The 11,967-nt window shown below is 41.8% G+C and overlaps 1 protein-coding gene across 1 annotated transcript in view; it reads left to right on the top strand.

The window, feature by feature from the left end:
* The window catches only part of EPSTI1 (epithelial stromal interaction 1), a 108,670-nt gene that overhangs the window by 24,954 nt on the left and 71,749 nt on the right, over positions 1-11,967 (top strand). The window contains exons 2-5 of the mRNA XM_021717880.1: positions 451-509; positions 2,788-2,871; positions 6,034-6,107; positions 6,817-6,900. Coding sequence (XP_021573555.1) covers positions 451-509; positions 2,788-2,871; positions 6,034-6,107; positions 6,817-6,900 — 301 coding nt within the window. The remainder of the gene's footprint in view (positions 1-450; positions 510-2,787; positions 2,872-6,033; positions 6,108-6,816; positions 6,901-11,967) is intronic.

Raw genomic sequence — 11,967 nt, 5'->3', positions numbered from 1 at the left:
CTACTTGGAAGGCTGAGGTGGAAGGATCGCTGGAGCCCAGCAGGTTGAGTCTGCGGTGGCTGGGAGCGGTCACTGCACTCCAGTCTGGGTGACAGAATGAGACTCCAACTCAAAAAATAAGAATAAAAAAATAAAGCAATCTCAAAGGGACTTGCTCACAAGCATCCCTAGAGAAACAGTGGAGCTCTACAAGGATGGTCTACCCAGCAGGCACCTGTCACTGCATTGACTGCTTTGTATTTCCATATTTGCCCGTGCCCATTTGCTTTACTTTGACCTCTAGATTGTAGGGTCCTGGAGAACAGAGCAGGGTCTTCAGAAGATTATCTCCCATGGCACCTATTTGATGGTGATGACCATAAATACAGTATACTAGAAAGAAGAATGGTGGCTTTTACGCATTAGTAATTTCTTATGACAATAAACAGTTTTTTTCTGTCTTCATTCTAGCATAGGTGCCTACGCCGTGATAACACCAAATGAAAACCGGAGAAATCAGACACGAAGAAGTATGTATATTTATTCATTTAGCATTCAGAATGCTTCTCATTTTCCTCATATTTGGTTTGTTTTGGTGTGAAGTATTTTTTTTCTGATGTATATAGATTCACCAAATCTCATCAACTTTTTCTCCCAGCAGTTTTAAGTATACCTTTAAAACTATTTTATTGTTAACACTTCTAAGTTTGTTTCTTTACATTAGTGACAACTCACAGCATGATGGTAAGTCCCGCTCTTCTGTTGAGTTTAAGCAGCTTTACACTATTGCCAATGGACTGACCTCATCCTGTAAAGTTAGGCTGACTGCTCAAATTTTTATGGCACTATGAGTGTTTTAAAAACAGACAAGTTAGCCGGGCTCGGTGGCTCAGCCTGTAATCCTGTGACTTTGGGAGGCTGAGGTGAGTGGATTGCCTGAGCCCGCGGGTTCGAGACCCACCTGGGCAGCGAGACCTCATCTCTACAATAAATCAAAAAATCAGCTGGGTGTGGTAGCGCATGCCTGTAATTCTGGCTACTTGGAAGGCTGAGGCGGAAGGATCGCCAGAGTCCAGCAGGTCGAGGTCGAGGCTGCGGTAGCTGGGAGCGGCCACTGCACTCCAGTCTGGGTGACAGAGTGAGACTCCAACTCAAAAAAAATAAAAAATAAATTAAAAAAATAAGAAAAATAAAATAAAAACAGACAAGTTATGTGCCAAAAAGATCATGAAGTAATTTGTACCTTTCTTGATTTGGGATTTTTCTTTAGCCTCTGTGCTCTGATAATTTTGTAACTCCCAGAGTCAGCTCTTGGCTGTTTTTATTTGTATAGTTTTAGTTTTCTTCTTTGGGTTATAACCTCCTCAAGGACAGGAACCATGTCTTACTCATTTTTGTATTCTTTGTACTTAGTGTGCATATAGCATGTTTAACTGAAGTACAGTAAATATAAATGCTGCCATTGGAAGTTGTTAGCATTATCCTTTAGAGTTGGAAGGAAAGCTACAGTTCATTTAGTTCACGGCATGGTGGTGCATGCCTGTGGTCCCAAGCTAGGTACTCAAATAGGTGCCGTGGGAGATAATCTTCTGAAGACCCTGGTCTGTTCTCCAGGACCCTACAATCTAGGAGTCAAAGTAAAGCAATGGGCATGGGCAAATATGGAAATACAAAGCAGTAGATGCAGTGACAGGTGCTTGCTGGGTAGACTGTCTTTGAGGCTTGCTCAAGTCAAGCTGTGGGACTATACTGACATTCCACTCTCTTCTGTATTAGATAATTGGTGGGAAAATTAACTTTGTGACTACTGATGGACATAAAGGCACAGCATGAAAGAAGCTCTCTTAAGGGTCTCAACCAGACAGGTAGACCCCGGGCTCATACAGTGGGTCAATACAGAACAGGACAATCAGGTCTAGTGGGGAGATTTGGGCAAGTGCTGGAGGAACAGAATTGTAGTCTCTCTGGCGCCCCCTGCTGTCATGCAGGATGAACATTTGGGGAAGGTTCTGGCTAGAGGTCCCCAGTGCCAGGAACCAGGACAGGGGTACATGCCCCATACTTGTCGCTGAGCCCTCACTCCCCAGAATTGCAGTAAGCTTGGGAAACATTTAACATAGATAAACATGGGCATCCCTGGGGACAAAGGTTTACATGTATTTACATAGGAATATTCTAGTTTTCACACATTTTCTATAGGAAACCTTTAAAATTTACTTAGTGTTTTAAGAATGTCAGAATGGGAGGAAAACCTATACTTCCTTATTTTAGTAGGAGTTCATGTTGTTTTTCAAATCTGAACCCTCTGTGCTGACTGACTTTTGGAGAGAAAGTGCCACTGGGCCAGACACAGGGTGACCTCCAATAAATAGGTCAGGGCTGGCAATGTAGCCATGTACTATGCTCACATGTGATTAATCATCATCAAATGGTTTCTTATACCTTTTTTGAGTTGGTGTTACAGGCTGGAGTGTAGTGGAACAATTTTGACTCACTGCAGCCTCAACTTTCTGGATTCAACTGATCATCCCACCTCTGTCTCCTGAGTAGCTTGGGACCACACGCATGCACCACCATGCCTGGCTCATTTTAAAATTTTTTTTGTAGAGGCGGGGGGGGGCTGTCTCACTATGTTACCCAGGCTGGTCTCGAACTCCTGGGCTCAAACAACCCTCCCACCTTGGCCTCCCAAAATGTTGGGATTACAGGCAGGAGCCACTGTGCCCAGCCAATATTTTATGCTTTGAAGGAACCAGTTTCCTTTTGAATTCTCATAATTGATGATTTGCTGTTTCTCACTTGGTTTAGTTGCAGAGCAAGAGCTGGCAAACCTGGAGAAGTGGAAGGAGCAGAACAGAGCTAAACCAATTCATCTGGTGCCACGGCGGCTAGGTAAGCAGGCACACCAGCTGCTGAATGGGAACACCACGGTGACTCATGGCTCCTCTAGCACCTTGCACTTGTCTGTCGTTGAATGTACATTATAGGTTGTTTGATCATTTAATGCAGGTATATTGTTTTTTCTGATTTTATGTGAGTAGCAAAGGTAGGGTGCCACCGTTTATGTGGGAACAAAGTGATGGCTTAATTGCCAAATAATTTAGAGCCTTTTGGATGACCGACTCTGAAGAAAGCTTACCTGGGGCACTGCACATGCCCTGTCATCGCACTAGTCAGGACGGGAGCCGATGCTGGCACAAGCATATTGATCATGGCAGTTAAATGTTAATGTGAAGAAAAGGAGTGGCGGGTCAATTCCAAAAGCACGATGAGAGTGAGCAAGGATCCCGGAGTGGGTATGAGAGAAGCGTCACCAGTGTTTTCCTTCTACAGATAGAGACCTCCGGGCCTCCAGAACAGCTGCTGCCTGTGTGATGAATTGTCTGGGCCACCTTTGCTTGTGTTTGAATCATTCAGAGGGGAAGCCACCTAAAGAGAATCATTCACAGCTTTTCTTCTCTTTTCCTGCAGCAGCTGAGAACATAAAGGGTTGGACATGTAGTTTCCACAGATCTAGTTAATACAAACATGTCTTGAGTCAGGACCCACTTACTGTTCTGATAGTATTAGAACAAAATTTCTCCCCCCAGGATTTAGGTACAAGTAAGCTAATTTGGAAATCATTTAATGAATGGGAATAATAGTATTGTTACCACCATCCTGCTGTATTTCATGAAAAGGTCTAATCTCAAGTGTCAAATTTATGATGGATGAGACAGACTTGAGGCGTACAATCAGAAAACAGCTTTAGTCCTTTCTAATGGGCCCCTCAAATCGGCTGTGAAGGACTAATCTTTCCCATGCTTTTTGCATAAAGTGAGAAATAAAAGCCGTTTGCTCTTTCTCAAACAATAGAGCTACTTAGTTAATTCTAGGTCTAAAACAGTCTCAATTCAGGAATGAATGTTCAGTTCTAAGTACTGGTCAAAATTCTGTTGCTGATGGAGATGAAAGCTTCCTCCCTGATCCAGCCTAGGCCTGTTTTAGGTAGGAAGCCAGCAAGTGAAACAGTGTGACTAGATTTTTCTCCATTGAGTACTCTGTTCCCAGATTCTGACCTTTCCAGGGTCAAAGGTGGAAGAAGGGATGAGAGGAATCAAGGGTCTGTAGCACAATGATTCTATTTCTTTGAGCCTAGGTGTATGCTGACTGCTTATTTTCCCTCCAGGGATCCATGAGTTTTTCAGCATTCCTCCCTCTCTGGCACACATCTCTCACCTGGATTTCCCTGATAGAGTTGATATACTTGCCCACTGGCAGTGCTTGGCTTCACTGTCGGCCCTTGGTAGACTCTTTGTAAGGCTCCAATGTTCTTGAGGTGGCCCTCAGAGGTGATTCCCTTTAAGATGGCTTTAGGTAGGCATTCTCTCTTGGACACTTGTGCATTCTTTCTTTCCATAAACTGTGAATATGGGCCAATGCAGCTACCTCTTCTTGAGGACCCATCTGAGTAGCCAACTGACAACAGCCTGATACCTAAAGGCTCTAACTTTTCTAGCTGTGGGTTCCCTAGGACCCTCATTCTCTTAGGAAATGCAGGTTGAGATCTCCAGGTGATTTTCATCAAACCTGTCTTGCTCATCCTTCACCCCCCTCAAAACATACATACATACACACGAGATAGAACTCAGAAAAATATCCTTCCTCAGATTTCTATCTCTCTTTGATCTATCCAACCTCTTTTATAGGCTGAAGGGAGGTGCTTGTTCAGGTTGCCCAAATTAGTTTTGAGTTACCTCCTTGCAGATCCCGCTCTGGGGCTATCACCTCCCTTTGAAATTTGCAGCAGTTGGCATGTATTATCTTGGAGCCTTAGCAGAAAATGAGTAGGAGTCTCATTCCAGCTTTCTGTTATATGAAGTATCTAGGAATAGGCAGATTTGTGTGTGTCGGAGGGGCTAGGGGTAGAAAACTTTGAGATGAGTTTGAACAAAACCTGCAAATGCTTAGATATCTGACTTACTTCATTTCATCTCATTCTCAATTCCTCTCCTCTCTTTGTCTACTTCTTAAATTATTGGAATTGTTGTAGGAAATACTAAAGGTTGATGTAACGTAAACTTTTTAGTAATGCTGTTTCAAAAGAAACATTCCCCCCCTCCCCCCAACTGAAGGGCCCAAATCAAATAGGCCCTGTATATCTTTTGGAACTCAGAAGAAAAAAACCGATGGTGTCTTTCTCAGGTCAATTATAAAAACTACAGTGAATGCAAATTGTTTTAATGCATCTTCTGTGAGAGTGAATCTTTTAGAGAACTGATACTTTTAATGACCAAGGCACCAGAGAATTATTTCAAAGGAACCTTTATAATATGCACACCCAGCTTGCATAAATACTGAGAAATCCCTAAATGGCAATTCTCAGATGAATGTCAAGCTGTGAGATTTCTGGCCCCCAATTATTTTAGGTTTAAGAGCAAGCAAATAATCTAACATCCATAGTTTTCTTCTGAGTATCTAAAGAAAGAGCAATAAATAGTATAGATTGATGATCAGTTACTAACTAGAATACTCCCATTGTATTTTTAGAATCTGGGTTATCAAGACTACATACTTGTCTAGTGGCAAGACCTTTGAGGGTTTCCTGATCCTTGCTGCTTGAACACAGGGCAATAGAGTTGGAAGAAGAAAAGCCTTTGAAGCACCAAAGGTCATCATCTTTGTTAGGTTCAGACATGACCATACTCAAACAGGAAGAATGTTCTAGAATTTTCAAGACAGGCACTATTTCTTAATGTTTAGCATGACCCTTCAGGTATGATTTCAATCTAGGTAAAACTTTAAGACCTACATGATTAAAAAATCTTAGCAGAATTTTTATTTTCTTTTAAGAATATGGCCTCATCTTTCTGTCCAGCTCTGATTCTCCTTTAAGTCATTCCCATTTCTCAAGGTCTTATTAAGAAAACTGGTTATGTTCTTACTTCCAGGGAGGGGTATGAAAATGTTAAAGAAACTCATGATGTAGACTTCTCGTGTATTAATTAGTCCTTGATGGCTGACATTTCGTCTTAATATTTGTGTTTCACCTTCATGGCTTTTTTCCCCCCTAAGGTGGAAGCCAGTCAGAAACTGAAGTCAGGGAGAAACAACAGCTTCAACTGATACAATCTAAATACCAGCAAAAGGTCAGAATTCATCTTTTTACCTTTAATTTTGGCAACCAATTTGAGTACCAGCTTCTTCAAGTAACCATGAAATAACACAGTAACTTTACCAAAAACACACAACTGTTAAACCAATTGCAGAAGGCAACTATCAAAATCAAAGACATCAGGAAGTAAGAAGTGAAGAGACTGATACCTTGAATTCTCATCCAGGCCATGTGTCTAGTCAGCATGACCTCCGATTCAGGGCATTGTTTTTCTAGTTTGACTTAACTATGTTTTAACTACAGTTTAACTCAACTGTGTTTGGAATGTTTTGGTTCCAAGAATATGGATTTGTTTACCCTATGCTAGTTGTGAAAGTAGTACAAAAAGGAGTTAAGACACCCAGTGATTTTTACAGTGAACACTATGAGTTTTATAATCAGGAAAAATTATCCTCTCTTTCTCCTCCCCAATATACACACATACACATGCACACAGCCATGCGCGTGCATGCACGCACACAACAAGGAGGAAACACAAACACAAAGAGAGACATGTCATGGGCAGGAGATGTAGCCTGGCCATTCTCTGTGCCAGTAACTTGGAGTAACAACCTGTAATCATGATGAGGTGTAGCACAAACTGTACTGTAATTTGCCTTTCATGGTAATGTTGTGTTCCAAAAGTTCAGTCCGAAAAAATGACAAGTGTTCTTTTTGTCCCCTGTAATCTCAATACAATTTAGCTAAAAAGAGAAGCATCTATAAGAATCAAGAAAGAAGCTGAAGAAGCAGAACTCCAAAAAATGAAGGCAATTCAGAGAGAGAAGGTAAGCAGGTGGAGGAGAAGCTCCTGTTTACTGAGGGCTTAGTATGTGCCAGGTTCTTTTCTAGACACTGTTCATATGTCAACTCATTTTATCCTCACGGCAACCTTATGAAGAACAGATTATCATCATTACCCAATTTTGCAAATGAGAACTTGCCCAAGAGTCCCAGCTAGTAAGTAGGAAAACTAAGATTCACATACAGGCCGACTGGCCTCAGGACTATGCTTAGTCACCACCCTGTCTCACCCCTTAGGCGAGTGATCAAAGTAGTTACTGCATATTTGGCCAGAAGGCAAAGCAACTGGTAACAGTAGCAATCCAGGGGTGTGCTGTTATACTTAAATCCAAACGAGCAGCTTTCCAGATTGAGGGTGAGTAGGAAAACATGCCTCTCTTATGGGTAAAGCAAAAAGCATGCATTTACACTTTAGCATTAGAGATGTGGTCTATTCTTTTTGTTGTTGTTGTTTTTGAGAAAGAAAGATTTATTGAGAGGACGAAAAAGGCTACCAGAGTGAAAGGGGACCCTAGGGGGTTGCCCAGAGATGTGATCTATTCTAAACCTCAACGTGATGTTTTAGTTTTGACACTCTTTCTGGGGCTTTGGGGAGAACTTTCCTAAAAACATTCATCTGCTAGAGAAGAAGAAAAAAATGTGGTGTTCGTTCTATCCTCACTCCACTCCTCCTACTCCCATTTTCCACAAAGTCCTAAGTTGTAGGTGTTAAGTGTTGGAGTTTTGGGGGCTGGGGGTTGACTTATGATATGGACCACCATGTATGACACATGCCGCAGGTACAAGTCAAAGAAACACAATTTCTTTTTCTGCTGTTTGTCTGCCTTTCTCTTCCTCTCTCCCTTCCTTTCTTTTTCTTTTAAAGATTAAGTGTTGGTCAAAAATGGAAACTTGTTACTAAGCAATCAATGCTTTTATCAGTTAGAGTTAGTGAAGCCAAAAGTTGATGGCTTGTGGAACACATGAGAGCAGGGGAGTCTCCCCCCTCCTGCGGAGATCTCATACTGGCTAGAAGGAGACTAGTCTTTCTTGGAAGCTGTCTGTTGTGCTGTGTGGCCTTGGTCAGGCCCCATCCTTCTCTGAAGCACCACCTCTTCTCCAAGTTAAAGAGCATCCTGTTGCTGTAGAGATGTAGGTTCTGGGAGTGGAGAGAAGACAACCGCAAATGAATAGCTGTGATAAAATGCTGGAGATTTATTATTTTTTTAAAAGAGCATAGAAACGTTGTTTACAAAACTTGACTCCACCATCAATTTCCAACTCATCGGCGATTACACTTTCATTGGGAAGATTTTTTTTTTTTTTTGAGTTGGAGTCTTACTCTGTCACCCAGACTGGAGTGCAGTGGCCACTCCTGGCCATTGCACCCTCGACCTGCTGGGCTCCAGCGAACCTTCCACCTCAGCCTTCCAAGTAACCGGAACTACAGGCGTGCGCTACCATGCCCGGCTAAGTTTTGATTTATTGTAGAGATGAGTTCTCGCAAAGTTGCCCAGGTGGGTCTCAGACCCGCAGGCTCAGGCAATCCACTCACCTCAGCCTTCCAAAGCGCAGGATTACAGGCTGAGCCATCGAACCTGGCTGAGTTGCTCCTTTTACAGAGCATGGTCTATCTGCATTTCAGATAGAAGAAAGAAAATTATCAAGTTGTCACCAGGAACTGAATTAAGAGATTGCAGGTCCTGAAGGATTATTGCATTGCAACCTCTCGTCCTAAAAGTCATTTATTAGTTGTCATTTAATACCCATAATTGGCTCCCATGTGGGTCATTTATAGCTCATTTCTTCATGGGTCAATAGTGTATACCATTCATAAATGTTAGTGGCTGAAACTGTTTTCTTTAACATCGAATATAAGCAGCATTTTCCCTTTACATCATATGATAACTGTAATGCTTATTAGCATTCATTTGCTGGAAAATGAGAGATGGAGAGAGTTGAGCTGCAACCCCTTCCCACTGAAAATGTGGCCCCTGATCAAACAGTGTTGACAGCACCTGGAGATTTGTTAGAAATGTGGAATGTGGAGCCCACCTCAAGCCTGCTGGATCAGAATCTGCATCTGAACAAGTTCCCCAGATGATTCCTGTACACGTAAATTTGGGGGAGCATTAATTTTAACAACCTTACAAAATAAGGCAGACTCACACTCTTCCTTCCACAGACCTGATTTCTCAGTCTGATTGGCCTGTATGGCCACCATAACCCCAGTCTTTCCCATTGTATATAAATCTGTGACTTTTCATAGTAAATATGAGCCTATTTAGTAGCTTGCGTCAGATAAAAGACAAATGGGCATTCGCCCTCTAGAAATAACATATTTCACATTGCCAGAGTGAAAATGGCCAAGGAAAGTGATAATGGCTGTGCTTATAGAGCACTTATTTTTTGAAATGCACACCAAACACATACAGACATCAGCCTACAAAACACTGCCTTCCTTCCCCCCAAAATGACCACTGCCCAGAAACTCTGAGCCAAGTAGACTCCAAGTGGCCTGTTGCCACCCAAGAGCCTTTAACTTTGACTCTGGTTTCCTCCCCTGCCCCAACTGCCCTTCCATTTTCCCTCTCCCAGAAGTCACCAGGGGACACTGGAGCTCATTCTGATTGGTCATTATCTATGTGTGTAACATTTAGTGAGGGGAGAGTAGACTGAATTCCTGGTCAGCATTTGTGGGTGTCCTCTGATCCTTCATAAACAGGAGGGCGTGAAAGTCAGCCATCTCTTTAGCATCCAGAAATGTCGGTGGGGTCCAGGAAGAGTTAATCCTATGCGTGAAGGAGGAAATTTGAAGAGGGCACTGGTATGCTTCAGTTAAACTCACATTCCCCCAGACTAGAATATGACATGGTTTGTATACTTCCAGTGGTGTGCTAGAGCTTCCTTGTACTGGATTGTGAGAATAGATTGTTACATTTTCAGGATTAAAAAAAAAGTTGGCTGCTTGAAACTGTGGTGAAAAATATTTACATCATGGGAATCAGTAAATGCTACTGATCAGTTTTCCCTCTCCTCCATGTTAGAGCTGGTTGTTGAATGTTGACTAGCACAACATGGCTTAGCACTAAATGAAAAAGATATTCTCTTATCTTCCCCTACCACCCATGTTCCAAAGTCAAGTCTCAGAGGGCTCAGGAGGGCAAAGATTTTGGGAAATATCTGGCATATTGTGTGTTTGATACTTGCTGGTTTAAAAATAGATTATAATTCATGTGGTGGGCAGAATAATGCCTTCCCACCTAACCTCCCAAAGCATCCACATTCTGCCTTTGGAACCCAGCGATATGTTACCTTGCATGCCAAAGGGGATTGAGTTCACAGATGGAATTAAGGTTGCTAATCAGCTGACTTTCAACTAGGACGGGTATCCTGCAATGTCAAGGTGGTCCTAGTATAATTACAAGAGTCTTTAAAATTGGAAGAGGGAGGCAGAAGAGAAAGAAAACAGATGATAGCAGGAGAAAGATTCAGCTCACTACTGCTGGCTTTTAAGATGGTGGAAGGGGCCACTAACCAAAGAATGTGAGAGACCTCTAGAAGCTGAAAAGGGCAAGGAAACAGGCTTTTTCCTGGAGACACCAGTAGGAACACAGCTCTGCTGAGGCCTTGATTTTAGCTAGTGAGACCCATTTTGTACTTCTGAACCCCAGAGCTGTAAAATAATACACTTGTGTTTTAAGCTACTAAGTTTGTGGTACTTTGTTACAGCAGCCATAAGAAACTAATACTACTCATGGGATTTTATAATGATGTTTAATTTCTCTTCCTAGAAATCTATAAAGCAGAGGCAGTGTCTCTAAAATATTAGAGAATTAGAGTTAAAGAGATTTGTTTAAAGGAAAAGGCAGTGTATGATATACAACCTCTTATAAGGAAGGCAAAGTGCTGGGATTACAGGTGTGAGCTACCACACCCGGTCTAACCGCTCATCTAAAAAAAGATTTTCTCTATCGTGGATTGATTTCAGCTCCTCTATCCCAAGCATCATGGTTTAACTTTTTGAAAGACTTCTCTGCCACATTGGATTCCCAATTGTCAGTCTGTGGACTGATTTTTTAATAATCACCTGAACTGAAGAATCTCTATTTTAAAAAATATTCCCCAGGGGCTGCTGAGCTCACCTAGCTCCTGGACTCACCTTCTCTGATTCCTCTACACGTTCATTGGTGGGCTGAGTTTAACTTTTGTCTCTAATACGTCTCTGGCTCTGATCCAGCTAAGATCACCAGCAGTGTTCTTAACTGAAAAATGGAGACTCTTCAATTCCTAGCTTATTTAAACTCTTTGTAAGATTAATATTAAGTACTCTGTCCTTCAAATCCTCCCCTCTGGATTTCCTTGGTACTCTTTTCTTCTACTTGTTTTTCCACTATCAATGTTCAACAGATCTCATCCACTGGTCTCTTCTGATATTTCTGGGCCTCTGACCCCAGCCCTAGGTGAAAACTTCTACATAAGGACTTAGTTATTGTTTATGCTGATGATTTTTAAAATTCATATCTTCAGGCCAGACCACATTTCTAAATCCCAGAACCATATATTTTGCTGCATGTTTGATGTTTATTCCTGGATATTTACAAGTATGCCTCAAAGTCAATAAATTCAAAATTGAACTCATTCATTCTGATGCTTTAAGTGATCGTCACTGTATACTTTTCCAACTTTTCCTACTCATCCTGTATCCATATAGTCATACCTCCTATTATTTCTGCCCCCTAAATTTTTTTGGAGTCTGTCCTTCCTTCTCTATCTCTGCTGCCTTACTGTGGGACTCATAATTTATGTCCTGGATGGCTGCAAGAACCACCCCAGGGGTTTTCTTATAGTTATGGCCCTTGCTGTAACTTATCCTACATGTTGCTATCAGAAAGAATTCCTTACTATTCCGCTTAAGATAACATAATGGCTTATCATTGCCTTTCATGAAATATAAGCTCCTTTACTTGGCATATACATTCTTTTATTTTTTATTTATTTTTGAATTGGTGTTTCACTCTGTTGCCCAAGCTGGAGTGCAGTGGCACAATCACAGATCACTATAGCCTTGA

This window comes from Carlito syrichta, unplaced genomic scaffold (genome assembly GCF_000164805.1).
Source record: "Carlito syrichta isolate Samal-C Ts95f unplaced genomic scaffold, Tarsius_syrichta-2.0.1 Scaffold311455, whole genome shotgun sequence".
In the NCBI taxonomy this organism is placed as follows: domain Eukaryota; kingdom Metazoa; phylum Chordata; class Mammalia; order Primates; family Tarsiidae; genus Carlito; species Carlito syrichta.
This window is presented reverse-complemented; position numbering and strand designations above follow the sequence as displayed.